Consider the following 23,316-nt stretch of genomic DNA (forward strand, 5'->3'; position numbering starts at 1 on the left):
TAACACACTGCACGAAACGAAAGTCACTGAAGAACTAATTCCTTATTTTCGACTAACTCTTTTCTATACCAAAACCCCAGAAACACGAGCGAGTCCGAACGATATGTGCGTCCCGCTCTTCGCTCTCCGCTCTCTGTTCGACAAATGAGATGGCCTCTTCTTCCCTCTCTTTTCAACCCTCCTCGTTTTGCTATATAAGTAGGTTGCAAATGCAGCTAACGTTTATTGTGTTTTGAAACGTGAAGTGAACGTGAACAGCAGTGAACTCGAAAATGGCCCGTACCAAGCAAACCGCTCGGTAATCGACTGGTGGCAAGGCGCCACGCAAACAACTGGCTACTAAGGCCGCTCGCAAGAACGCCCCAGCCACCGGAGGCGTGAAGAAGCCCCATCGGTATCGCCCTGGAACGGTTGCCCTGCGTGAGATCCGTCGATACCAGAAGAGTACCGAGCTCCTGATCCGCAAGCTGCCTTTCCAGCGTCTGGTGCGTGAAATCGCTCAGGACTGACCTGCGATTCCAGAGCTCGGCGGTGATGGCTCTGCAGGAAGCTAGCGAGGCCTATCTGGTTGGCCTCTTTGAAGATACCAACTTGTGCGCCATTCATGCCAAGCGTGTCACCATCATGCCCAAAGACATCCAGTTGGCCCGTCGCATTCGCGGCGAGCGTGCTTAATTGGCTGCCAATGCGCTAACATACTTTGTACAAATCGGTCCTTTTCAGGACCACAAATTTCAATCAATGAGATACTAATTTTTATCTGCAGGCTTCAACCTTAAAATAAAGAAATTAACTATTCGTCCCGTTCCTTCGTAAGTGAAATTATTAATTGTTTGTAACTTTTAGTGATTTGATAAAATTAATATATAGTCGGAAATCGTCGTTCGATTAGGATTGGGTGGGGTTTTTAATGTGATGGAGCTGCTATGCGGCAAGAATGGTCAAGACTTTCAAGCATCAGACAAAAACTAAAAAATATTACATGCGCGATGAACAAAAATTAGCTAGGCTAATGAATCTATTTGCTTAATAAAACAAAAACAGAATAAAAAATACATTTTTTATATTGTCTTTTTAATGCTAAGTGCAACCTCCACGATATTTATATATATGGGTCACAAAATAAACTGTTAATAAATACATATATTCCTGAAATTATATATCGTATTTTGTAATATCAGATTTATTTAATAGAATAGATTAAATTTGATTGTTGTACTTTTAATTTTATCACGTTTTTGAAAAAATTGCATTATTAATGTCGGCATGTTTTTAGAACGAGAGGGTTTTGTGGGACAACCACGATCAACATTAGACATTTAGGCACCAACAAAAATTCGAAAAACTTTTAAACGCTATCTGAAAATAAATCATATGCGTTAATGAATGCATAATGTTTTATAAAAAACAAGAAAAATATTATTAAGTATACTTTTGACATTTTTTTCTTAAATATTAACTCGAGTGCGGCCTCAATTGGATTCATATATCAAACACAAATTAGCAAAATTTGTAAAAACTGTTTATAAACATGCATCCAAAGCTGAATTGTCTTAAGCAAAGACATGATATATCTAAGAAAACATCATATAAATACAATATTTTAAAATATTTGTATTTTTAACAGTCAGAAAACGATTGCCGAACGTAGCCTGATAGCCAACTTTGTACGTAGCCAAGGGACAACTTGGAACATGTAATAAAATACCTAAACTAAAGATAAGTAAATTTAATTGTAGTACTTATTTAAGTAAAAGGTTCAAATTTATTTTTTCATTAGCAAGTTACAAAATATTTCTAAGAAATCATATTTTAAAATGGGTTTTTAAAAAAATTGGATCTTAAGCACTAAAAACAAGAAAATATGTCTGCACTTCAAACAAACATTAGCAGAGCAAATGCCTGATGCCAGACGCACAGTTAAAGTGCTCTTCTCCTCGATTCTCATCCGAACGAAGGAGGTTGGCAATAAGCGCGCGGGCCATTTTCTATACGAAAAAGTGTATTTTAGTGAAGAAAAATGTCTGAATCTGCAGTTGCAACGGCCGCTTCCCCAGTGGCTGCCCCGTCAGCGCCAGTTGAGAAGAAGGTGGCCACCAAAAAGGCATCTGGATCCGCTGCCCCAAAGGTGAAAAAGGCTGCTGCCCCGCCACCGCATCCGCCAACTCAACAAAAGGTGGACGCATCCATCAAGAATTTGAAGGAACGTGGCGGCTCATCGCTTTTGGCAATCAAGAAATACATCACTGCCACCTATAAATGCGATGCCCAGAAGCTTGCTCCATTCATCAAGAAATACTTGAAATCGGCCGTGGTAAATGGAAAGCTGATCCAAACAAGGGGAAATGGGGCGTCTGGCTCATTTAAACTGTCGGCCTCCGCCAAGAAGGATCCGAAGCCGAAGCCTGCGTCTGCTGAGAAGAAGGTGACAAGCAAGAAGGTAGCCGTCAAGAAGACCGGATCCACCGCTTCCACAAGAAGCCCAAGGCTAAGAAGGCTGTTGCCACCAAAAAGACCGCAGAGAAGAAGAAAACCGAGAAGGCGAAGGCCAAGGATGCCAAGAAAACTGGAACCGTAAAGGCGAAGCCAGCAGCAGCGAAGGCCAAGTCGACCGCAGCGAAGGCAAAGGCGGCGAAAGCACCAAAGGCCAAGCCAGCGGCGTCTGTTAAGCCTAAAAAGGCTGTGAAGAAAGCAGCTGCTCCTGCTACTGCTAAAAAGCCGAAAGCCAAAACTACGGCGGCCAAGAAGTAAATTGTGCAAAAGTACAGTACCTGGTACCTGCTCGCAATCGCTATTTTAGATTTCGAAATCTGAAATTAGTTTAAATAAGCCCTTTTCAGGGCTACAACGTTCGTGAACAAGAGAAAGGAACTTTCAATTTAAAACTTAGTACATTTCACTTGTCCAATTATCTTGTTAGGCCGTTAGCATTTTTTTCACATAAGTGTGGCTGCATTGATTTTAGCAGCTGTACCAGAGAATCTTAAAATGCAAGTCACAGAATGTTCGTGGACTAGCATTGCAGAAATTCGTTATCAATAGATGACCATGATTTAATAACTATACTATAAAGCTCCAGAATAAGTTCTTTAGAAAAAAAAAACTCAAATTGAACTTATATCACGAATTTGATTGGCAAATGGTATATTGAAAATGAAGTTCCTTTGGTAAAATGTGTTGTGGCCCTGAAAAGGGCCGTTTTGGATCTTTCTCCCCATACGCAGCAAGAGTAAATTACTTGGAGCTGGTGTACTTGGTGACAGCCTTGGTTCCCTCACTGACGGCGTGCTTGGCCAACTCTCCGGGCAGGAGCAGGCGAACAGCCGTTTGGATCTCCCGACTGGTTATGGTCGAGCGCTTGTTGTAGTGAGCCAGACGAGACGCCTCTGCAGCAATGCGCTCGAAGATATCATTCACAAAGCTGTTCATGATGCTCATCGCCTTCGACGAAATACCGGTGTCAGGGTGGACCTGCTTCAGGACCTTGTAAATGTAGATGGCGTAGCTTTCTTTCCTCTTGCGCTTCTTCTTCTTATCGGTCTTGGTGATGTTCTTCTGGGCTTTGCCAGCCTTCTTGGGGTCTAAGGCACCCACCCCTAAATGAACGCGCAGGCAGACGCAAAAGTATAAATATGTGGCTACCCGGGGCTCGTCGAGCATTCGTTTTCAGTGTGTAAAGTGAACTAAGTGAAATACTCGTAAAGAAAAATGTCTGGTCGTGGAAAAGGTGGCAAAGTGAAGGGAAAGGCAAAGTCGCGCTCTAACCGTGCCGGTCTTCAGTTCCCAGTGGGCCGTATTCACCGTTTGCTCCGCAAGGGCAACTATGCCGAGCGAGTTGGGGCCGGCGCTCCAGTTTACCTGGCTGCTGTGATGGAATATCTGGCCGCTGAGGTTCTCGAATTGGCTGGCAATGCTGCTCGTGACAACAAGAAGACTAGGATTATTCCTCGTCATCTGCAGCTGGCCATCCGCAACGACGAGGAGTTGAACAAACTGCTCTCCGGCGTCACCATTGCCCAGGGTGGAGTGTTGCCCAACATCCAGGCTGTTCTGTTGCCCAAGAAGACCGTGAAGAAGGCTTAAACGTTTTAAATGCGGAGCCAATTACATACTTGTACATAAAAAACAAACCCAACCGTCCTTTTCAGGACGACCAAGTTTTTACCAAAGAAGTAAAGATTTTCCAATACGTATATCATATTATTAAAACAAGAAAATACGTTGAAATATCGATTGGGAAACAGAAGTAGGTTTTGTATATGCGTTGGTCCTATAGCACTTGGTCAGATATAAGATCTGGAATATTCTAAGAAGTTCGTCGCCAAAAAGACGCATTTCCTTTAATGCTGTATCTGCAAGCGGTACAGCTTCTACAAAACACTAACCTGAACCTCCCATTTGAAATTTCATTTTGGTTTAATGCAATATGTATATGCAGTATCAACTTTCGAGTTCCCGGTCAGTAGGCCAATGAATCAAAAAATTTTTTGAATTTTTTCTCCTTCGAAAATTTGAATGCTGGTCCTGAAAAGGACCGATTGCTGAATGAAGTACAAGCTGTACTAGTTTTTTAACCGCCGAAGCCGTATAGGGTGCGGCCTTGCCTCTTCAAGGCGTACACAACATCCATGGCTGTGACAGTCTTCCTCTTGGCGTGTTCGGTGTAGGTGACGGCATCGCGGATAACGTTCTCCAAGAACACCTTCAGGACGCCACGTGTTTCCTCGTAAATGAGTCCCGAGATGCGCTTTACACCGCCGCGACGAGCCAAACGGCGGATTGCTGGCTTAGTGATACCCTGAATGTTATCCCGCAGCACTTTGCGATGACGCTTGGCGCCTCCTTTTCCCAAGCCTTTTCCTCCTTTACCGCGACCAGTCATAACTCACTATTTTCTACTGTTAACACACTGCACGAAACGAAAGTCACTGAAGAACTAATTCCTTATTTTCGACGAACTCTTATTTATACCTAAAACCCCAGAAACACGAGCGAGTCCGAACGATATGTGCGTCCCGCTCTTCGCTCTCCGCTCTCTGTTCGACAAATGAGATGCCCTCTTCTTCCCTCTCTTTTCAATCCTCCTCGTTTTGCTATATAAGTAGGTTGCAAATGCAGCTAACGTTTATTGTGTTTTGAAACGTGAAGTGAACGTGAACAGCAGTGAACTCGAAAATGGCCCGTACCAAGCAAACCGCTCGGAAATCGACTGGTGGCAAGGCGCCACGCAAACAACTGGCTACTAAGGCCGCTCGCAAGAGCGCCCCAGCCACCGGAGGCGTGAAGAAGCCCCATCGGTATCGCCCTGGAACGGTTGCCCTGCGTGAGATCCGTCGATACCAGAAGAGTACCGAGCTCCTGATCCGCAAGCTGCCTTTCCAGCGTCTGGTGCGTGAAATCGCTCAGGACTTCAAGACTGACCTGCGATTCCAGAGCTCGGCGGTGTTGGCTCTGCAGGAAGCTAGCGAGGCCTATCTGGTTGGCCTCTTTGAAGATACCAACTTGTGCGCCATTCATGCCAAGCGTGTCACCATCATGCCCAAAGACATCCAGTTGGCCCGTCGAATTCGCGGCGAGCGTGCTTAAGTGGCTGCCAATGCGCTAACATACTTTGTACAAATCGGTCCTTTTCAGGACCACAAATTTCAATCAATGAGATACTAATTTTTATCTGCAGGCTTCAACCTTAAAATAAAGAAATTAACTTTTCGTCCCGTTCCTTCGTAAGTAAAATTATTAATTGTTTGTAACTTTTAGTGATTTGATAAAATTAATAAATAGTCGGAACTCGTCGTTCGATTAGGATTGGGTGGGGTTTTTAATGTGATGGAGCTGCTATGCGGCAAGGATGGTCAAGACTTTCAAGCATCAGACAAAAACTAAACAAAAATTAGCTAGGCTAATGAATCTATTTGCTTATTAAAACAAAAACAGAATAAAAAATAAATTTTTTACATTGTCTTTTTAATGCTAAGTGCAACCTCCACGATATTTATATATATGGGTCACAAAATAAACTGTTAATAGGTATATATATTCCAGAAATTATATATCGTATTTTGTAATATCAGATTTATTTAATAGAATAGATTCAATTTGACTGTTGTACTTTTAATTTTATCACGTTTTTGAAAAAATTTCATTACTAATGTCGGCATGTTTTTAGAACGAGAGGGTTTTGTGGGACTACCACGATCAACATTAGACATTTAAGCACCAACAAAAAATCGAAAAACTTTTAAACGCTATCTGAAAATAAATCATATGCGTTAATGAATGCATAATGTTTTATAAAAAACAAGAAAAATATTATTAAGTATACTTTTTACATATTTTTCTTAAATATTAACTCGAGTGCGGCCTCAATGGGATTCATATATGAAACACAAATTAGAAAAATTTATAAAAACTGTTTATAAACATGCATCCAAAGCTGGATTGTCTTAAGCAAAGACATGATATATCTAAGAAAACATCATATAAATACAATATTTTAAATTATTTATATTTTTAACAGTCAGAAATCGATTGCCGAAAGTAGTCTGATAGCCAACTTTGTACATAGCCAAGGGACAACTTGGAACATGAATTAAAATACCTAAACTAAAGATAAGTAAATTTAATTGTAGTACTTATTTAAGTAAAAGGTTCAAATTTATTTTTTCATTAGCAAGTTACAAAATATTTCTAAGAAATCATATTTTAAAATGGGTTTTTAAAAAAATTGCTCATGTTACGAATGTCTATGTTCGGCAATAAAAGGTTGCAAAAACCAGATACTAACGTTTTGAAAACATTACCTACTTAATAGATTATTTAAGAATGTAAAACAATAAAATGATTATTACATTTTAGGATCTTAAGCACTAAAAACAAGAAAATATGTCTGCACTTCAAACAAACATTAGCAGAGCAAATGCCTGATGCCAGACGCACAGTTAAAGTGCTCTCCTCCTCGATTCTCATCCGAACGAAGGAGGTTGGCAACAAGCGCGCGGGCCATTTTCTATACGAAAAAGTGTATTTTAGTGAAGAAAAATGTCTGAATCTGCAGTTGCAACGGCCGCTTCCCCAGTGGCTGCCCCGTCAGCGCCAGTTGAGAAGAAGGTGGCCACCAAAAAGGCATCTGGATCCGCTGCCCCAAAGGTGAAAAAGGCTGCTGCCCCGCCATCGCATCCGCCAACTCAACAAATGGTGGACGCATCCATCAAGAATTTGAAGGAACGTGGCGGCTCATCGCTTTTGGCAATCAAGAAATACATCACTGCCACCTATAAATGCGATGCCCAGAAGCTTGCTCCATTCATCAAGAAATACTTGAAATCGGCCGTGGTAAATGGAAAGCTGATCCAAACAAAGGGAAAGGGGGCGTCTGGCTCATTTAAACTGTCGGCCTCCGCCAAGAAGGATCCGAAGCCGAAGCCTGCGTCTGCTGAGAAGGTGAAAAGCAAGAAGGTAGCCGTCAAGAAGACCGGATCCACCGCCAAGAAAGCTGCCGCCGGAGCTGACGACAAGAAGCCCAAGGCTAAGAAGGCTGTTGCCACCAAAAAGACCGCAGAGAAGAAGAAAACCGAGAAGGCGAAGGCCAAGGATGCCAAGAAAACTGGAACCGTAAAGGCGAAGCCAGCAGCAGCGAAGGCCAAGTCGACCGCAGCGAAGGCAAAGGCGGCGAAAGCACCAAAGGCCAAGCCAGCGGCGTCTGTTAAGCCTAAAAAGGCTGTGAAGAAAGCAGCTGCTCCTGCTACTGCTAAAAAGCCGAAAGCCAAAACTACGGCGGCCAAGAAGTAAATTGTGCAAAAGTACAGTACCTGGTACCTGCTCGCAATCGCTATTTTAGATTTCGAAATCTGAAATTAGTTTAAATAAGCCCTTTTCAGGGCTACAACGTTCGTGAACAAGAGAAAGGAACTTTCAATTTAAAACTTAGTACATTTCACTTGTCCAATTATCTTGTTAGGCCGTTAGCATTTTTTTCACATAAGTGTGGCTGCATTGATTTTAGCAGCTGTACCAGAGAATCTTAAAATGCAAGTCACAGAATGTTCGTGGACTAGCATTGCAGAAATTCGTTATCAATAGATGACCATGATTTAATAACTATACTATAAAGCTCCAGAATAAGTTCTTTAGAAAAAAAAAACTCAAATTGAACTTATATCACGAATTTGATTGGCAAATGGTATATTGAAAATGAAGTTCCTTTGGTAAAATGTGTTGTGGCCCTGAAAAGGGCCGTTTTGGATCTTTCTCCCCATACGCAGCAAGAGTAAATTACTTGGAGCTGGTGTACTTGGTGACAGCCTTGGTTCCCTCACTGACGGCGTGCTTGGCCAACTCTCCGGGCAGGAGCAGGCGAACAGCCGTTTGGATCTCCCGACTGGTTATGGTCGAGCGCTTGTTGTAGTGAGCCAGACGAGACGCCTCTGCAGCAATGCGCTCGAAGATATCATTCACAAAGCTGTTCATGATGCTCATCGCCTTCGACGAAATACCGGTGTCAGGGTGGACCTGCTTCAGGACCTTGTAAATGTAGATGGCGTAGCTCTCCTTCCTCTTGCGCTTCTTCTTCTTATCGGTCTTGGTGATGTTCTTCTGGGCTTTGCCAGCCTTCTTGGCTGCCTTTCCACTAGTTTTCGGCGGCATTATTCACTTCACTTATGATTTCACAAACACAACTCACTGATCATAATGGTGCCCAAGCGCGTTCATCTTTATACTTTTTTTCGAGCAATGTTTTCAGGTCTAAGGCACCCACCCCTAAATGAACGCGCAGGCAGACGCAAAAGTATAAATATGTGGCTACCCGGAGCTCGTCGAGCATTCGTTTTCAGTGTGTAAAGTGAACTAAGTGAAATACTCGTAAAGAAAAATGTCTGGTCGTGGAAAAGGTGGCAAAGTGAAGGGAAAGGCAAAGTCCCGCTCTAACCGTGCCGGTCTTCAGTTCCCAGTGGGCCGTATTCACCGTTTGCTCCGCAAGGGCAACTATGCCGAGCGAGTTGGGGCCGGCGCTCCAGTTTACCTGGCTGCTGTGATGGAATATCTGGCCGCTGAGGTTCTCGAATTGGCTGGCAATGCTGCTCGTGACAACAAGAAGACTAGGATTATTCCTCGTCATCTGCAGCTGGCCATCCGCAACGACGAGGAGTTGAACAAACTGCTCTCCGGCGTCACCATTGCCCAGGGTGGAGTGTTGCCCAACATCCAGGCTGTTCTGTTGCCCAAGAAGACCGAGAAGAAGGCTTAAACGTTTTAAATGCGGAGCCAATTACATACTTGTACATAAAAAACAAACCCAACCGTCCTTTTCAGGACGACCAAGTTTTTACCAAAGAAGTAAAGATTTTCCAATACGTATATCATATTATTAAAACAAGAAAATACGTTGAAATATCGATTGGGAAACAGAAGTAGGTTTTGTATATGCGTTGGTCCTATAGCACTTGGTCAGATATAAGATCTGGAATATTCTAAGAAGTTCGTCGCCAAAAAGACGCATTTCCTTTAATGCTGTATCTGCAAGCGGTACAGCTTCTACAAAACACTAACCTGAACCTCCCATTTGAAATTTCATTTTGGTTTAATGCAATATGTATATGCAGTATCAACTTTCGAGTTCCCGGTCAGTAGGCCAATGAATCAAAAAATTATTTGAATTTTTTCTCCTTCGAAAATTTGAATGGTGGTCCTGAAAAGGACCGATTGCTGAATGAAGTACAAGCTGTACTAGTTTTTTAACCGCCGAAGCCGTATAGGGTGCGGCCTTGCCTCTTCAAGGCGTACACAACATCCATGGCTGTGACAGTCTTCCTCTTGGCGTGTTCGGTGTAGGTGACGGCATCGCGGATAACGTTCTCCAAGAACACCTTCAGGACGCCACGTGTTTCCTCGTAAATGAGTCCCGAGATGCGCTTTACACCGCCGCGACGAGCCAAACGGCGGATTGCTGGCTTAGTGATACCCTGAATGTTATCCCGCAGCACTTTGCGATGACGCTTGGCGCCTCCTTTTCCCAAGCCTTTTCCTCCTTTACCGCGACCAGTCATAACTCACTATTTTCTACTGTTAACACACTGCACGAAACGAAAGTCACTGAAGAACTAATTCCTTATTTTCGACGAACTCTTATTTATACCTAAAACCCCAGAAACACGAGCGAGTCCGAACGATATGTGCGTCCCGCTCTTCGCTCTCCGCTCTCTGTTCGACAAATGAGATGCCCTCTTCTTCCCTCTCTTTTCAATCCTCCTCGTTTTGCTATATAAGTAGGTTGCAAATGCAGCTAACGTTTATTGTGTTTTGAAACGTGAAGTGAACGTGAACAGCAGTGAACTCGAAAATGGCCCGTACCAAGCAAACCGCTCGGAAATCGACTGGTGGCAAGGCGCCACGCAAACAACTGGCTACTAAGGCCGCTCGCAAGAGCGCCCCAGCCACCGGAGGCGTGAAGAAGCCCCATCGGTATCGCCCTGGAACGGTTGCCCTGCGTGAGATCCGTCGATACCAGAAGAGTACCGAGCTCCTGATCCGCAAGCTGCCTTTCCAGCGTCTGGTGCGGGAAATCGCTCAGGACTTCAAGACTGACCTGCGATTCCAGAGCTCGGCGGTGATGGCTCTGCAGGAAGCTAGCGAGGCCTATCTGGTTGGCCTCTTTGAAGATACCAACTTGTGCGCCATTCATGCCAAGCGTGTCACCATCATGCCCAAAGACATCCAGTTGGCCCGTCGCATTCGCGGCGAGCGTGCTTAAGTGGCTGCCAATGCGCTAACATACTTTGTACAAATCGGTCCTTTTCAGGACCACAAATTTCAATCAATGAGATACTAATTTTTATCTGCAGGCTTCAACCTTAAAATAAAGAAATTAACTTTTCGTCCCGTTCCTTCGTAAGTAAAATTATTAATTGTTTGTAACTTTTAGTGATTTGATAAAATTAATAAATAGTCGGAACTCGTCGTTCGATTAGGATTGGGTGGGGTTTTTAATGTGATGGAGCTGCTATGCGGCAAGGATGGTCAAGACTTTCAAGCATCAGACAAAAACTAAACAAAAATTAGCTAGGCTAATGAATCTATTTGCTTATTAAAACAAAAACAGAATAAAAAATAAATTTTTTACATTGTCTTTTTAATGCTAAGTGCAACCTCCACGATATTTATATATATGGGTCACAAAATAAACTGTTAATAGGTATATATATTCCAGAAATTATATATCGTATTTTGTAATATCAGATTTATTTAATAGAATAGATTCAATTTGACTGTTGTACTTTTAATTTTATCACGTTTTTGAAAAAATTTCATTACTAATGTCGGCATGTTTTTAGAACGAGAGGGTTTTGTGGGACTACCACGATCAACATTAGACATTTAAGCACCAACAAAAAATCGAAAAACTTTTAAACGCTATCTGAAAATAAATCATATGCGTTAATGAATGCATAATGTTTTATAAAAAACAAGAAAAATATTATTAAGTATACTTTTTACATTTTTTTCTTAAATATTAACTCGAGTGCGGCCTCAATGGGATTCATATATGAAACACAAATTAGCAAAATTTATAAAAACTGTTTATAAACATGCATCCAAAGCTGGATTGTCTTAAGCAAAGACATGATATATCTAAGAAAACATCATATAAATACAATATTTTAAATTATTTATATTTTTAACAGTCAGAAATCGATTGCCGAAAGTAGTCTGATAGCCAACTTTGTACATAGCCAAGGGACAACTTGGAACATGAATTAAAATACCTAAACTAAAGATAAGTAAATTTAATTGTAGTACTTATTTAAGTAAAAGGTTCAAATTTATTTTTTCATTAGCAAGTTACAAAATATTTCTAAGAAATCATATTTTAAAATGGGTTTTTAAAAAAATTGCCCATGTTACGAATGTCTATGTTGAAGTTGATTCGGCAATAAAAGGTTGCAAAAACCAGATACTAACGTTTTGAAAACATTACCTACTTAATAGATTATTTAAGAATGTAAAACAATAAAATGATTATTACATTTTAGGATCTTAAGCACTAAAAACAAGAAAATATGTCTGCACTTCAAACAAACATTAGCAGAGCAAATGCCTGATGCCAGACGCACAGTTAAAGTGCTCTCCTCCTCGATTCTCATCCGAACGAAGGAGGTTGGCAACAAGCGCGCGGGCCATTTTCTATACGAAAAAGTGTATTTTAGTGAAGAAAAATGTCTGAATCTGCAGTTGCAACGGCCGCTTCCCCAGTGGCTGCCCCGTCAGCGCCAGTTGAGAAGAAGGTGGCCACCAAAAAGGCATCTGGATCCGCTGCCCCAAAGGTGAAAAAGGCTGCTGCCCCGCCATCGCATCCGCCAACTCAACAAATGGTGGACGCATCCATCAAGAATTTGAAGGAACGTGGCGGCTCATCGCTTTTGGCAATCAAGAAATACATCACTGCCACCTATAAATGCGATGCCCAGAAGCTTGCTCCATTCATCAAGAAATACTTGAAATCGGCCGTGGTAAATGGAAAGCTGATCCAAACAAAGGGAAAGGGGGCGTCTGGCTCATTTAAACTGTCGGCCTCCGCCAAGAAGGATCCGAAGCCGAAGCCTGCGTCTGCTGAGAAGAAGGTGAAAAGCAAGAAGGTAGCCGTCAAGAAGACCGGATCCACCGCCAAGAAAGCTGCCGCCGGAGCTGACGACAAGAAGCCCAAGGCTAAGAAGGCTGTTGCCACCAAAAAGACCGCAGAGAAGAAGAAAACCGAGAAGGCGAAGGCCAAGGATGCCAAGAAAACTGGAACCGTAAAGGCGAAGCCAGCAGCAGCGAAGGCCAAGTCGACCGCAGCGAAGGCAAAGGCGGCGAAAGCACCAAAGGCCAAGCCAGCGGCGTCTGTTAAGCCTAAAAAGGCTGTGAAGAAAGCAGCTGCTCCTGCTACTGCTAAAAAGCCGAAAGCCAAAACTACGGCGGCCAAGAAGTAAATTGTGCAAAAGTACAGTACCTGGTACCTGCTCGCAATCGCTATTTTAGATTTCGAAATCTGAAATTAGTTTAAATAAGCCCTTTTCAGGGCTACAACGTTCGTGAACAAGAGAAAGGAACTTTCAATTTAAAACTTAGTACATTTCACTTGTCCAATTATCTTGTTAGGCCGTTAGCATTTTTTTCACATAAGTGTGGCTGCATTGATTTTAGCAGCTGTACCAGAGAATCTTAAAATGCAAGTCACAGAATGTTCGTGGACTAGCATTGCAGAAATTCGTTATCAATAGATGACCATGATTTAATAACTATACTATAAAGCTCCAGAATAAGTTCTTTAGATAAAAAAAAATTCAAATTGAACTTATATCACGAATTTGATTGGCAAATGGTATATTGAAAATGAAGTTCCTTTGGTAAAATGTGTTGTGGCCCTGAAAAGGGCCGTTTTGGATCTTTCTCCCCATACGCAGCAAGAGTAAATTACTTGGAGCTGGTGTACTTGGTGACAGCCTTGGTTCCCTCACTGACGGCGTGCTTGGCCAACTCTCCGGGCAGGAGCAGGCGAACAGCCGTTTGGATCTCCCGACTGGTTATGGTCGAGCGCTTGTTGTAGTGAGCCAGACGAGACGCCTCTGCAGCAATGCGCTCGAAGATATCATTCACAAAGCTGTTCATGATGCTCATCGCCTTCGACGAAATACCGGTGTCAGGGTGGACCTGCTTCAGGACCTTGTAAATGTAGATGGCGTAGCTCTCCTTCCTCTTGCGCTTCTTCTTCTTATCGGTCTTGGTGATGTTCTTCTGGGCTTTGCCAGCCTTCTTGGCTGCCTTTCCACTAGTTTTTGGCGGCATTATTCACTTCACTTATGATTTCACAAACACAACTCACTGATCATAATGGTGCCCAAGCGCGTTCATCTTTATACTTTTTTTCGAGCAATGTTTTCAGGTCTAAGGCACCCACCCCTAAATGAACGCGCAGGCAGACGCAAAAGTATAAATATGTGGCTACCCGGGGCTCGTCGAGCATTCGTTTTCAGTGTGTAAAGTGAACTAAGTGAAATACTCGTAAAGAAAAATGTCTGGTCGTGGAAAAGGTGGCAAAGTGAAGGGAAAGGCAAAGTCGCGCTCTAACCGTGCCGGTCTTCAGTTCCCAGTGGGCCGTATTCATCGTTTGCTCCGCAAGGGCAACTATGCCGAGCGAGTTGGGGCCGGCGCTCCAGTTTACCTGGCTGCTGTGATGGAATATCTGGCCGCTGAGGTTCTCGAATTGGCTGGCAATGCTGCTCGTGACAACAAGAAGACTAGGATTATTCCTCGTCATCTGCAGCTGGCCATCCGCAACGACGAGGAGTTGAACAAACTGCTCTCCGGCGTCACCATTGCCCAGGGTGGAGTGTTGCCCAACATCCAGGCTGTTCTGTTGCCCAAGAAGACCGAGAAGAAGGCTTAAACGTTTTAAATGCGGAGCCAATTACATACTTGTACATAAAAAACAAACCCAACCGTCCTTTTCAGGACGACCAAGTTTTTACCAAAGAAGTAAAGATTTTCCAATACGTATATCATATTATTAAAACAAGAAAATACGTTGAAATATCGATTGGGAAACAGAAGTAGGTTTTGTATATGCGTTGGTCCTATAGCACTTGGTCAGATATAAGATCTGGAATATTCTAAGAAGTTCGTCGCCAAAAAGACGCATTTCCTTTAATGCTGTATCTGCAAGCGGTACAGCTTCTACAAAACACTAACCTGAACCTCCCATTTGAAATTTCATTTTGGTTTAATGCAATATGTATATGCAGTATCAACTTTCGAGTTCCCGGTCAGTAGGCCAATGAATCAAAAAATTATTTGAATTTTTTCTCCTTCGAAAATTTGAATGGTGGTCCTGAAAAGGACCGATTGCTGAATGAAGTACAAGCTGTACTAGTTTTTTAACCGCCGAAGCCGTATAGGGTGCGGCCTTGCCTCTTCAAGGCGTACACAACATCCATGGCTGTGACAGTCTTCCTCTTGGCGTGTTCGGTGTAGGTGACGGCATCGCGGATAACGTTCTCCAAGAACACCTTCAGGACGCCACGTGTTTCCTCGTAAATGAGTCCCGAGATGCGCTTTACACCGCCGCGACGAGCCAAACGGCGGATTGCTGGCTTAGTGATACCCTGAATGTTATCCCGCAGCACTTTGCGATGACGCTTGGCGCCTCCTTTTCCCAAGCCTTTTCCTCCTTTACCGCGACCAGTCATAACTCACTATTTTCTACTGTTAACACACTGCACGAAACGAAAGTCACTGAAGAACTAATTCCTTATTTTCGACGAACTCTTATTTATACCTAAAACCCCAGAAACACGAGCGAGTCCGAACGATATGTGCGTCCCGCTCTTCGCTCTCCGCTCTCTGTTCGACAAATGAGATGCCCTCTTCTTCCCTCTCTTTTCAATCCTCCTCGTTTTGCTATATAAGTAGGTTGCAAATGCAGCTAACGTTTATTGTGTTTTGAAACGTGAAGTGAACGTGAACAGCAGTGAACTCGAAAATGGCCCGTACCAAGCAAACCGCTCGGAAATCGACTGGTGGCAAGGCGCCACGCAAACAACTGGCTACTAAGGCCGCTCGCAAGAGCGCCCCAGCCACCGGAGGCGTGAAGAAGCCCCATCGGTATCGCCCTGGAACGGTTGCCCTGCGTGAGATCCGTCGATACCAGAAGAGTACCGAGCTCCTGATCCGCAAGCTGCCTTTCCAGCGTCTGGTGCGTGAAATCGCTCAGGACTTCAAGACTGACCTGCGATTCCAGAGCTCGGCGGTGATGGCTCTGCAGGAAGCTAGCGAGGCCTATCTGGTTGGCCTCTTTGAAGATACCAACTTGTGCGCCATTCATGCCAAGCGTGTCACCATCATGCCCAAAGACATCCAGTTGGCCCGTCGCATTCGCGGCGAGCGTGCTTAAGTGGCTGCCAATGCGCTAACATACTTTGTACAAATCGGTCCTTTTCAGGACCACAAATTTCAATCAATGAGATACTAATTTTTATCTGCAGGCTTCAACCTTAAAATAAAGAAATTAACTTTTCGTCCCGTTCCTTCGTAAGTGAAATTATTAATTGTTTGTAACTTTTAGTGATTTGATAAAATTAATAAATAGTCGGAACTCGTCGTTCGATTAGGATTGGGTGGGGTTTTTAATGTGATGGAGCTGCTATGCGGCAAGGATGGTCAAGACTTTCAAGCATCAGACAAAAACTAAACAAAAACAAGGGAGAACGCTATAGTCGAGTACCTCGACTATCAGATACCCGTTACTCAGCTAAATGGAGATATGCAAGCAGCAAAGCGAGATTAAAATGCGCCACCTACCGGCGGTATACAGATTTAAGCGTTATGGGCGTTAGAGTGGGCGTGGCAAATTTTTTTTTGGATCAATCGATAGGTATTGACGAGACCAATACATTTCAGTTAAAATTTTTTATCTAGCATGAAAATTGTGGGCGTCACAGGGTTTTGCGGTTTGTGGGCGTTAAAGTGGGCGTGGCAAATTTTTTTTTGGATCAATCGATAGGTATTGACGAGACCAATACATTTCAGTTAAAATTTTTTATCTAGCATGAAAATTGTGGGCGTCACAGGGTTTTGCGGTTTGTGGGCGTTAAAGTGGGCGTGGCAAATTTTTTTTGGGTCAATCGATAAGTATTGATGAGAACATTACATTTCAGTTAAAATTTTCTATCTAGCATCAAAACTGTAGGAGCCACAGTTTTGGGCGGTTTGTGGGCGTTAGAGTGGGCGTGGCAGTCTACTGAAACAAACTTGCGCTGCGTAGGAAGCTCAGGAATCTGCACGCCAAATCTCAATAGCCTAGCTCCCATAGTTTCCGAGATCTCAGCGTTCATCCGGACAGACGGACAGACGGACAGACGGACAGACGGACAGACGGACAGACGGACATGGCTAGATCGACTCGGCTAGTGATCCTGATCAAGAATATATATACTTTATGGGGTCGGAAACGCTTCCTTCTGCCTGTTACATACTTTCCGACGAATCTAGTATACCCTTTTACTCTACGAGTAACGGGTATAATTAGCTAGGCTAATGAATCTATTTGCTTAATAAAACAAAAACAGAATAAAAAATAAATTTTTTACATTGTCTTTTTAATGCTAAGTGCAACCTCCCGATATTTATATATATGGGTCACAAAATAAAATGTTAATAGGTATATATATTCCAGAAATTATATATCGTATTTTGTAATATCAGATTTATTTAATAGAATAGATTCAATTTGACTGTTGTACTTTTAATTTTATCACGTTTTTGAAAAAATTTCATTACTAATGTCGGCATGTTTTTAGAACGAGAGGGTTTTGTGGGACTACCACGATCAACATTAGACATTTAAGCACCAACAAAAAATCGAAAAACTTTTAAACGCTATCTGAAAATAAATCATATGCGTTAATGAATGCATAATGTTTTATAAAAAACAAGAAAAATATTATTAAGTATACTTTTTACATTTTTTTCTTAAATATTAACTCGAGTGCGGCCTCAATGGGATTCATATATGAAACACAAATTAGCAAAATTTGTAAAAACTGTTTATAAACATGCATCCAAAGCTGGATTGTCTTAAGCAAAGACATGATATATCTAAGAAAACATCATATAAATACAATATTTTAAATTATTTATATTTTTAACAGTCAGAAATCGATTGCCGAAAGTAGTCTGATAGCCAACTTTGTACATAGCCAAGGGACAACTTGGAACATGAATTAAAATACCTAAACTAAAGATAAGTAAATTTAATTGTAGTACTTATTTAAGTAAAAGGTTCAAATTTATTTTTTCATTAGCAAGTTACAAAATATTTCTAAGAAATCATATTTTAAAATGGGTTTTTAAAAAAATTGCTCATGTTACGAATGTCTATGTTGAAGTTGATTCGGCAATAAAAGGTTGCAAAAACCAGATACTAACGTTTTGAAAACATTACCTACTTAATAGATTATTTAAGAATGTAAAACAATAAAATGATTATTACATTTTAGGATCTTAAGCACTAAAAACAAGAAAATATGTCTGCACTTCAAACAAACATTAGCAGAGCAAATGCCTGATGCCAGACGCACAGTTAAAGTGCTCTCCTCCTCGATTCTCATCCGAACGAAGGAGGTTGGCAACAAGCGCGCGGGCCATTTTCTATACGAAAAAGTGTATTTTAGTGAAGAAAAATGTCTGAATCTGCAGTTGCAACGGCCGCTTCCCCAGTGGCTGCCCCGTCAGCGCCAGTTGAGAAGAAGGTGGCCACCAAAAAGACATCTGGATCCGCTGCCCCAAAGGTGAAAAAGGCTGCTGCCCCGCCATCGCATCCGCCAACTCAACAAATGGTGGACGCATCCATCAAGAATTTGAAGGAACGTGGCGGCTCATCGCTTTTGGCAATCAAGAAATACATCACTGCCACCTATAAATGCGATGCCCAGAAGCTTGCTCCATTCATCAAGAAATACTTGAAATCGGCCGTGGTAAATGGAAAGCTGATCCAAACAAAGGGAAAGGGGGCGTCTGGCTCATTTAAACTGTCGGCCTCCGCCAAGAAGGATCCGAAGCCGAAGCCTGCGTCTGCTGAGAAGAAGGTGAAAAGCAAGAAGGTAGCCGTCAAGAAGACCGGATCCACCGCCAAGAAAGCTGCCGCCGGAGCTGACGACAAGAAGCCCAAGGCTAAGAAGGCTGTTGCCACCAAAAAGACCGCAGAGAAGAAGAAAACCGAGAAGGCGAAGGCCAAGGATGCCAAGAAAACTGGAACCGTAAAGGCGAAGCCAGCAGCAGCGAAGGCCAAGTCGACCGCAGCGAAGGCAAAGGCGGCGAAAGCACCAAAGGCCAAGCCAGCGGCGTCTGTTAAGCCTAAAAAGGCTGTGAAGAAAGCAGCTGCTCCTGCTACTGCTAAAAAGCCGAAAGCCAAAACTACGGCGGCCAAGAAGTAAATTGTGCAAAAGTACAGTACCTGGTACCTGCTCGCAATCGCTATTTTAGATTTCGAAATCTGAAATTAGTTTAAATAAGCCCTTTTCAGGGCTACAACGTTCGTGAATAAGAGAAAGGAACTTTCAATTTAAAACTTAGTACATTTCACTTGTCCAATTATCTTGTTAGGCCGTTAGCATTTTTTTCACATAAGTGTGGCTGCATTGATTTTAGCAGCTGTACCAGAGAATCTTAAAATGCAAGTCACAGAATGTTCGTGGACTAGCATTGCAGAAATTCGTTATCAATAGATGACCATGATTTAATAACTATACTATAAAGCTCCAGAATAAGTTCTTTAGATAAAAAAAAATTCAAATTGAACTTATATCACGAATTTGATTGGCAAATGGTATATTGAAAATGAAGTTCCTTTGGTAAAATGTGTTGTGGCCCTGAAAAGGGCCGTTTTGGATCTTTCTCCCCATACGCAGCAAGAGTAAATTACTTGGAGCTGGTGTACTTGGTGACAGCCTTGGTTCCCTCACTGACGGCGTGCTTGGCCAACTCTCCGGGCAGGAGCAGGCGAACAGCCGTTTGGATCTCCCGACTGGTTATGGTCGAGCGCTTGTTGTAGTGAGCCAGACGAGACGCCTCGGCAGCAATGCGCTCGAAGATATCATTCACAAAGCTGTTCATGATGCTCATCGCCTTCGACGAAATACCGGTGTCAGGGTGGACCTGCTTCAGGACCTTGTAAATGTAGATGGCGTAGCTCTCTTTCCTCTTGCGCTTCTTCTTCTTATCGGTCTTGGTGATGTTCTTCTGGGCTTTGCCAGCCTTCTTGGCTGCCTTTCCACTAGTTTTCGGCGGCATTATTCGCTTCACTTATGATTTCACAAACACAACTCACTGATCATAATGGTGTCCAAGCGCGTTCATCTTTATACTTTTTTTCGAGCAATGTTTTCAGGTCTAAGGCACCCACCCCTAAATGAACGCGCAGGCAGACGCAAAAGTATAAATATGTGGCTACCCGGGGCTCGTCGAGCATTCGTTTTCAGTGTGTAAAGTGAACTAAGTGAAATACTCGTAAAGAAAAATGTCTGGTCGTGGAAAAGGTGGCAAAGTGAAGGGAAAGGCAAAGTCCCGCTCTAACCGTGCCGGTCTTCAGTTCCCAGTGGGCCGTATTCACCGTTTGCTCCGCAAGGGCAACTATGCCGAGCGAGTTGGGGCCGGCGCTCCAGTTTACCTGGCTGCTGTGATGGAATATCTGGCCGCTGAGGTTCTCGAATTGGCTGGCAATGCTGCTCGTGACAACAAGAAGACTAGGATTATTCCTCGTCATCTGCAGCTGGCCATCCGCAACGACGAGGAGTTGAACAAACTGCTCTCCGGCGTCACCATTGCCCAGGGTGGAGTGTTGCCCAACATCCAGGCTGTTCTGTTGCCCAAGAAGACCGAGAAGAAGGCTTAAACGTTTTAAATGCGGAGCCAATTACATACTTGTACATAAAAAACAAACCCAACCGTCCTTTTCAGGACGACCAAGTTTTTACCAAAGAAGTAAAGATTTTCCAATACGTATATCATATTATTAAAACAAGAAAATACGTTGAAATATCGATTGGGAAACAGAAGTAGGTTTTGTATACGCGTTGGTCCTATAGCACTTGGTCAGATATAAGATCTGGAATATTCTAAGAAGTTCGTCGCCAAAAAGACGCATTTCCTTTAATGCTGTATCTGCAAGCGGTACAGCTTCTACAAAACACTAACCTGAACCTCCCATTTGAAATTTCATTTTGGTTTAATGCAATATGTATATGCAGTATCAACTTTCGAGTTCCCGGTCAGTAGGCCAATGAATCAAAAAATTATTTGAATTTTTTCTCCTTCGAAAATTTGAATGGTGGTCCTGAAAAGGACCGATTGCTGAATGAAGTACAAGCTGTACTAGTTGGTGCGGCCTTGCCTCTTCAAGGCGTACACAACATCCATGGCTGTGACAGTCTTCCTCTTGGCGTGTTCGGTGTAGGTGACGGCATCGCGGATAACGTTCTCCAAGAACACCTTCAGGACGCCACGTGTTTCCTCGTAAATGAGTCCCGAGATGCGCTTTACACCGCCGCGACGAGCCAAACGGCGGATTGCTGGCTTAGTGATACCCTGAATGTTATCCCGCAGCACTTTGCGATGACGCTTGGCGCCTCCTTTTCCCAAGCCTTTTCCTCCTTTACCGCGACCAGTCATAACTCACTATTTTCTACTGTTAACACACTGCACGAAACGAAAGTCACTGAAGAACTAATTCCTTATTTTCGACGAACTCTTATTTATACCTAAAACCCCAGAAACACGAGCGAGTCCGAACGATATGTGCGTCCCGCTCTTCGCTCTCCGCTCTCTGTTCGACAAATGAGATGCCCTCTTCTTCCCTCTCTTTTCAATCCTCCTCGTTTTGCTATATAAGTAGGTTGCAAATGCAGCTAACGTTTATTGTGTTTTGAAACGTGAAGTGAACGTGAACAGCAGTGAACTCGAAAATGGCCCGTACCAAGCAAACCGCTCGGAAATCGACTGGTGGCAAGGCGCCACGCAAACAACTGGCTACTAAGGCCGCTCGCAAGAGCGCCCCAGCCACCGGAGGCGTGAAGAAGCCCCATCGGTATCGCCCTGGAACGGTTGCCCTGCGTGAGATCCGTCGATACCAGAAGAGTACCGAGCTCCTGATCCGCAAGCTGCCTTTCCAGCGTCTGGTGCGTGAAATCGCTCAGGACTTCAAGACTGACCTGCGATTCCAGAGCTCGGCGGTGATGGCTCTGCAGGAAGCTAGCGAGGCCTATCTGGTTGGCCTCTTTGAAGATACCAACTTGTGCGCCATTCATGCCAAGCGTGTCACCATCATGCCCAAAGACATCCAGTTGGCCCGTCGCATTCGCGGCGAGCGTGCTTAAGTGGCTGCCAATGCGCTAACATACTTTGTACAAATCGGTCCTTTTCAGGACCACAAATTTCAATCAATGTGATACTAATTTTAATCTGCAGGCTTCAACCTTAAAATAAAAAAATTAACTTTTCGTCCCGTTCCTTCGTAAGTGAAATTATTAATTGTTTGTAACTTTTAGTGATTTGATAAAATTAATAAATAGTCGGAACTCGTCGTTCGATTAGGATTGGGTGGGGTTTTTAATGTGATGGAGCTGCTATGCGGCAAGGATGGTCAAGACTTTCAAGCATCAGACAAAAACTAAACAAAAATTAGCTAGGCTAATGAATCTATTTGCTTAATAAAACAAAAACAGAATAAAAAATAAATTTTTTACATTGTCTTTTTAATGCTAAGTGCAACCTCCACGATATTTATATATATGGGTCACAAAATAAACTGTTAATAGGTATATATATTCCAGAAATTATATATCGTATTTTGTAATATCAGATTTATTTAATAGAATAGATTCAATTTGACTGTTGTACTTTTAATTTTATCACGTTTTTGAAAAAATTTCATTACTAATGTCGGCATGTTTTTAGAACGAGAGGGTTTTGTGGGACTACCACGATCAACATTAGACATTTAAGCACCAACAAAAAATCGAAAAACTTTTAAACGCTATCTGAAAATAAATCATATGCGTTAATGAATGCATAATGTTTTATAAAAAACAAGAAAAATATTATTAAGTATACTTTTTACATTTTTTTCTTAAATATTAACTCGAGTGCGGCCTCAATGGGATTCATATATGAAACACAAATTAGCAAAATTTGTAAAAACTGTTTATAAACATGCATCCAAAGCTGGATTGTCTTAAGCAAAGACATGATATATCTAAGAAAACATCATATAAATACAATATTTTAAATTATTTATATTTTTAACAGTCAGAAATCGATGGCCGAAAGTAGTCTGATAGCCAACTTTGTACATAGCCAAGGGACAACTTGGAACATGAATTAAAATACCTAAACTAAAGATAAGTAAATTTAATTGTAGTACTTATTTAAGTAAAAGGTTCAAATTTATTTTTTCATTAGCAAGTTACAAAATATTTCTAAGAAATCATATTTTAAAATGGGTTTTTAAAAAAATTGCTCATGTTACGAATGTCTATGTTGAAGTTGATTCGGCAATAAAAGGTTGCAAAAACCAGATACTAACGTTTTGAAAACATTACCTACTTAATAGATTATTTAAGAATGTAAAACAATAAAATGATTATTACATTTTAGGATCTTAAGCACTAAAAACAAGAAAATATGTCTGCACTTCAAACAAACATTAGCAGAGCAAATGCCTGATGCCAGACGCACAGTTAAAGTGCTCTCCTCCTCGATTCTCATCCGAACGAAGGAGGTTGGCAACAAGCG

At 42.4% G+C, this 23,316-nt stretch overlaps 20 protein-coding genes and 1 pseudogene across 20 annotated transcripts; 13 read left to right on the forward strand and 8 right to left on the reverse strand.

Annotated features, from left to right (window-relative positions):
- Window positions 1-272: 272 nt before the first annotated feature.
- LOC139355188 (histone H3-like) lies at window positions 273-675 on the forward strand (annotated as a pseudogene).
- Window positions 676-2,020: 1,345 nt separating this feature from the next.
- Window positions 2,021-2,751, forward strand: LOC139352211 (histone H1-like). Its single transcript, XM_070994296.1, has 2 exons — window positions 2,021-2,425; window positions 2,482-2,751. Exons 1-2 carry the CDS (start codon window positions 2,021-2,023, stop codon window positions 2,749-2,751), a joined length of 675 nt encoding a protein of 224 aa, XP_070850397.1.
- A 451-nt stretch (window positions 2,752-3,202) lies between these two features.
- On the reverse strand, window positions 3,203-3,660 carry LOC139352212 (histone H2B-like). The gene has a single exon (XM_070994297.1). It carries the CDS (start codon window positions 3,658-3,660, stop codon window positions 3,235-3,237), a length of 426 nt encoding a protein of 141 aa, XP_070850398.1. The 3' UTR covers window positions 3,203-3,234.
- Window positions 3,661-3,693: 33 nt separating this feature from the next.
- LOC139352213 (histone H2A-like) lies at window positions 3,694-4,083 on the forward strand. The gene has a single exon (XM_070994298.1). It carries the CDS (start codon window positions 3,709-3,711, stop codon window positions 4,081-4,083), a length of 375 nt encoding a protein of 124 aa, XP_070850399.1. The 5' UTR covers window positions 3,694-3,708.
- A 487-nt stretch (window positions 4,084-4,570) lies between these two features.
- On the reverse strand, window positions 4,571-4,882 carry LOC139352323 (histone H4). The gene has a single exon (XM_070994426.1). The coding sequence runs from the start codon at window positions 4,880-4,882 to the stop codon at window positions 4,571-4,573; it is 312 nt and encodes a 103-aa protein (XP_070850527.1).
- A 293-nt stretch (window positions 4,883-5,175) lies between these two features.
- On the forward strand, window positions 5,176-5,586 carry LOC139352521 (histone H3-like). The gene has a single exon (XM_070994903.1). The coding sequence runs from the start codon at window positions 5,176-5,178 to the stop codon at window positions 5,584-5,586; it is 411 nt and encodes a 136-aa protein (XP_070851004.1).
- Window positions 5,587-7,038: 1,452 nt separating this feature from the next.
- On the forward strand, window positions 7,039-7,863 carry LOC139352214 (histone H1-like). The gene has a single exon (XM_070994299.1). It carries the CDS (start codon window positions 7,039-7,041, stop codon window positions 7,786-7,788), a length of 750 nt encoding a protein of 249 aa, XP_070850400.1. The 3' UTR covers window positions 7,789-7,863.
- A 376-nt stretch (window positions 7,864-8,239) lies between these two features.
- Window positions 8,240-8,703, reverse strand: LOC139352324 (histone H2B). The gene has a single exon (XM_070994427.1). The coding sequence runs from the start codon at window positions 8,641-8,643 to the stop codon at window positions 8,272-8,274; it is 372 nt and encodes a 123-aa protein (XP_070850528.1). The 5' UTR covers window positions 8,644-8,703; the 3' UTR covers window positions 8,240-8,271.
- Window positions 8,704-8,869: 166 nt separating this feature from the next.
- On the forward strand, window positions 8,870-9,277 carry LOC139352325 (histone H2A). Its single transcript, XM_070994428.1, has one exon. The coding sequence runs from the start codon at window positions 8,870-8,872 to the stop codon at window positions 9,242-9,244; it is 375 nt and encodes a 124-aa protein (XP_070850529.1). The 3' UTR covers window positions 9,245-9,277.
- A 454-nt stretch (window positions 9,278-9,731) lies between these two features.
- Window positions 9,732-10,043, reverse strand: LOC139352326 (histone H4). Its single transcript, XM_070994429.1, has one exon. It carries the CDS (start codon window positions 10,041-10,043, stop codon window positions 9,732-9,734), a length of 312 nt encoding a protein of 103 aa, XP_070850530.1.
- Window positions 10,044-10,336: 293 nt separating this feature from the next.
- Window positions 10,337-10,748, forward strand: LOC139352327 (histone H3). The gene has a single exon (XM_070994430.1). It carries the CDS (start codon window positions 10,337-10,339, stop codon window positions 10,745-10,747), a length of 411 nt encoding a protein of 136 aa, XP_070850531.1. The 3' UTR covers window position 10,748.
- Window positions 10,749-12,209: 1,461 nt separating this feature from the next.
- Window positions 12,210-13,037, forward strand: LOC139352328 (histone H1-like). Its single transcript, XM_070994431.1, has one exon. The coding sequence runs from the start codon at window positions 12,210-12,212 to the stop codon at window positions 12,960-12,962; it is 753 nt and encodes a 250-aa protein (XP_070850532.1). The 3' UTR covers window positions 12,963-13,037.
- Window positions 13,038-13,414: 377 nt separating this feature from the next.
- On the reverse strand, window positions 13,415-13,818 carry LOC139352329 (histone H2B). The gene has a single exon (XM_070994432.1). It carries the CDS (start codon window positions 13,816-13,818, stop codon window positions 13,447-13,449), a length of 372 nt encoding a protein of 123 aa, XP_070850533.1. The 3' UTR covers window positions 13,415-13,446.
- Window positions 13,819-14,029: 211 nt separating this feature from the next.
- Window positions 14,030-14,452, forward strand: LOC139352330 (histone H2A). Its single transcript, XM_070994433.1, has one exon. It carries the CDS (start codon window positions 14,045-14,047, stop codon window positions 14,417-14,419), a length of 375 nt encoding a protein of 124 aa, XP_070850534.1. The 5' UTR covers window positions 14,030-14,044; the 3' UTR covers window positions 14,420-14,452.
- Window positions 14,453-14,906: 454 nt separating this feature from the next.
- On the reverse strand, window positions 14,907-15,218 carry LOC139352331 (histone H4). The gene has a single exon (XM_070994434.1). It carries the CDS (start codon window positions 15,216-15,218, stop codon window positions 14,907-14,909), a length of 312 nt encoding a protein of 103 aa, XP_070850535.1.
- A 293-nt stretch (window positions 15,219-15,511) lies between these two features.
- Window positions 15,512-15,923, forward strand: LOC139352332 (histone H3). The gene has a single exon (XM_070994435.1). It carries the CDS (start codon window positions 15,512-15,514, stop codon window positions 15,920-15,922), a length of 411 nt encoding a protein of 136 aa, XP_070850536.1. The 3' UTR covers window position 15,923.
- Window positions 15,924-18,209: 2,286 nt separating this feature from the next.
- On the forward strand, window positions 18,210-19,037 carry LOC139352333 (histone H1-like). The gene has a single exon (XM_070994436.1). It carries the CDS (start codon window positions 18,210-18,212, stop codon window positions 18,960-18,962), a length of 753 nt encoding a protein of 250 aa, XP_070850537.1. The 3' UTR covers window positions 18,963-19,037.
- A 377-nt stretch (window positions 19,038-19,414) lies between these two features.
- Window positions 19,415-19,837, reverse strand: LOC139352334 (histone H2B). The gene has a single exon (XM_070994437.1). The coding sequence runs from the start codon at window positions 19,816-19,818 to the stop codon at window positions 19,447-19,449; it is 372 nt and encodes a 123-aa protein (XP_070850538.1). The 5' UTR covers window positions 19,819-19,837; the 3' UTR covers window positions 19,415-19,446.
- Window positions 19,838-20,044: 207 nt separating this feature from the next.
- On the forward strand, window positions 20,045-20,452 carry LOC139352335 (histone H2A). The gene has a single exon (XM_070994438.1). The coding sequence runs from the start codon at window positions 20,045-20,047 to the stop codon at window positions 20,417-20,419; it is 375 nt and encodes a 124-aa protein (XP_070850539.1). The 3' UTR covers window positions 20,420-20,452.
- A 446-nt stretch (window positions 20,453-20,898) lies between these two features.
- LOC139352215 (histone H4-like) lies at window positions 20,899-21,195 on the reverse strand. Its single transcript, XM_070994300.1, has one exon. It carries the CDS (start codon window positions 21,193-21,195, stop codon window positions 20,899-20,901), a length of 297 nt encoding a protein of 98 aa, XP_070850401.1.
- Window positions 21,196-21,488: 293 nt separating this feature from the next.
- LOC139352336 (histone H3) lies at window positions 21,489-21,900 on the forward strand. The gene has a single exon (XM_070994439.1). It carries the CDS (start codon window positions 21,489-21,491, stop codon window positions 21,897-21,899), a length of 411 nt encoding a protein of 136 aa, XP_070850540.1. The 3' UTR covers window position 21,900.
- The last annotated feature ends 1,416 nt before the right edge of the window (window positions 21,901-23,316 follow it).

The sequence above is a fragment of the Drosophila suzukii genome, chromosome 2L, assembly GCF_043229965.1.
Source record: "Drosophila suzukii chromosome 2L, CBGP_Dsuzu_IsoJpt1.0, whole genome shotgun sequence".
In the NCBI taxonomy this organism is placed as follows: domain Eukaryota; kingdom Metazoa; phylum Arthropoda; class Insecta; order Diptera; family Drosophilidae; genus Drosophila; species Drosophila suzukii.

What these genes read in the sequence shown, in the direction of transcription:
- LOC139352211 (XM_070994296.1), top strand. Translation starts at nt 2,021, where the DNA reads ATGTCTGAATCTGCAGTTGCAACGGCCGCTTCCCCAGTGGCTGCCCCG. An exon ending in CTGCGTCTGCTGAGAAGAAG is followed by an intron (nt 2,426 to 2,481) that starts GTGACAAGCAAG and finishes TTCCACAAGAAG; the next exon opens with CCCAAGGCTAAGAAGGCTGT.
- LOC139352212 (XM_070994297.1), bottom strand. Translation starts at nt 3,660, where the DNA reads ATGCTCGACGAGCCCCGGGTAGCCACATATTTATACTTTTGCGTCTGC.
- LOC139352213 (XM_070994298.1), top strand. Translation starts at nt 3,709, where the DNA reads ATGTCTGGTCGTGGAAAAGGTGGCAAAGTGAAGGGAAAGGCAAAGTCG.
- LOC139352323 (XM_070994426.1), bottom strand. Translation starts at nt 4,882, where the DNA reads ATGACTGGTCGCGGTAAAGGAGGAAAAGGCTTGGGAAAAGGAGGCGCC.
- LOC139352521 (XM_070994903.1), top strand. Translation starts at nt 5,176, where the DNA reads ATGGCCCGTACCAAGCAAACCGCTCGGAAATCGACTGGTGGCAAGGCG.
- LOC139352214 (XM_070994299.1), top strand. Translation starts at nt 7,039, where the DNA reads ATGTCTGAATCTGCAGTTGCAACGGCCGCTTCCCCAGTGGCTGCCCCG.
- LOC139352324 (XM_070994427.1), bottom strand. Translation starts at nt 8,643, where the DNA reads ATGCCGCCGAAAACTAGTGGAAAGGCAGCCAAGAAGGCTGGCAAAGCC.
- LOC139352325 (XM_070994428.1), top strand. Translation starts at nt 8,870, where the DNA reads ATGTCTGGTCGTGGAAAAGGTGGCAAAGTGAAGGGAAAGGCAAAGTCC.
- LOC139352326 (XM_070994429.1), bottom strand. Translation starts at nt 10,043, where the DNA reads ATGACTGGTCGCGGTAAAGGAGGAAAAGGCTTGGGAAAAGGAGGCGCC.
- LOC139352327 (XM_070994430.1), top strand. Translation starts at nt 10,337, where the DNA reads ATGGCCCGTACCAAGCAAACCGCTCGGAAATCGACTGGTGGCAAGGCG.
- LOC139352328 (XM_070994431.1), top strand. Translation starts at nt 12,210, where the DNA reads ATGTCTGAATCTGCAGTTGCAACGGCCGCTTCCCCAGTGGCTGCCCCG.
- LOC139352329 (XM_070994432.1), bottom strand. Translation starts at nt 13,818, where the DNA reads ATGCCGCCAAAAACTAGTGGAAAGGCAGCCAAGAAGGCTGGCAAAGCC.
- LOC139352330 (XM_070994433.1), top strand. Translation starts at nt 14,045, where the DNA reads ATGTCTGGTCGTGGAAAAGGTGGCAAAGTGAAGGGAAAGGCAAAGTCG.
- LOC139352331 (XM_070994434.1), bottom strand. Translation starts at nt 15,218, where the DNA reads ATGACTGGTCGCGGTAAAGGAGGAAAAGGCTTGGGAAAAGGAGGCGCC.
- LOC139352332 (XM_070994435.1), top strand. Translation starts at nt 15,512, where the DNA reads ATGGCCCGTACCAAGCAAACCGCTCGGAAATCGACTGGTGGCAAGGCG.
- LOC139352333 (XM_070994436.1), top strand. Translation starts at nt 18,210, where the DNA reads ATGTCTGAATCTGCAGTTGCAACGGCCGCTTCCCCAGTGGCTGCCCCG.
- LOC139352334 (XM_070994437.1), bottom strand. Translation starts at nt 19,818, where the DNA reads ATGCCGCCGAAAACTAGTGGAAAGGCAGCCAAGAAGGCTGGCAAAGCC.
- LOC139352335 (XM_070994438.1), top strand. Translation starts at nt 20,045, where the DNA reads ATGTCTGGTCGTGGAAAAGGTGGCAAAGTGAAGGGAAAGGCAAAGTCC.
- LOC139352215 (XM_070994300.1), bottom strand. Translation starts at nt 21,195, where the DNA reads ATGACTGGTCGCGGTAAAGGAGGAAAAGGCTTGGGAAAAGGAGGCGCC.
- LOC139352336 (XM_070994439.1), top strand. Translation starts at nt 21,489, where the DNA reads ATGGCCCGTACCAAGCAAACCGCTCGGAAATCGACTGGTGGCAAGGCG.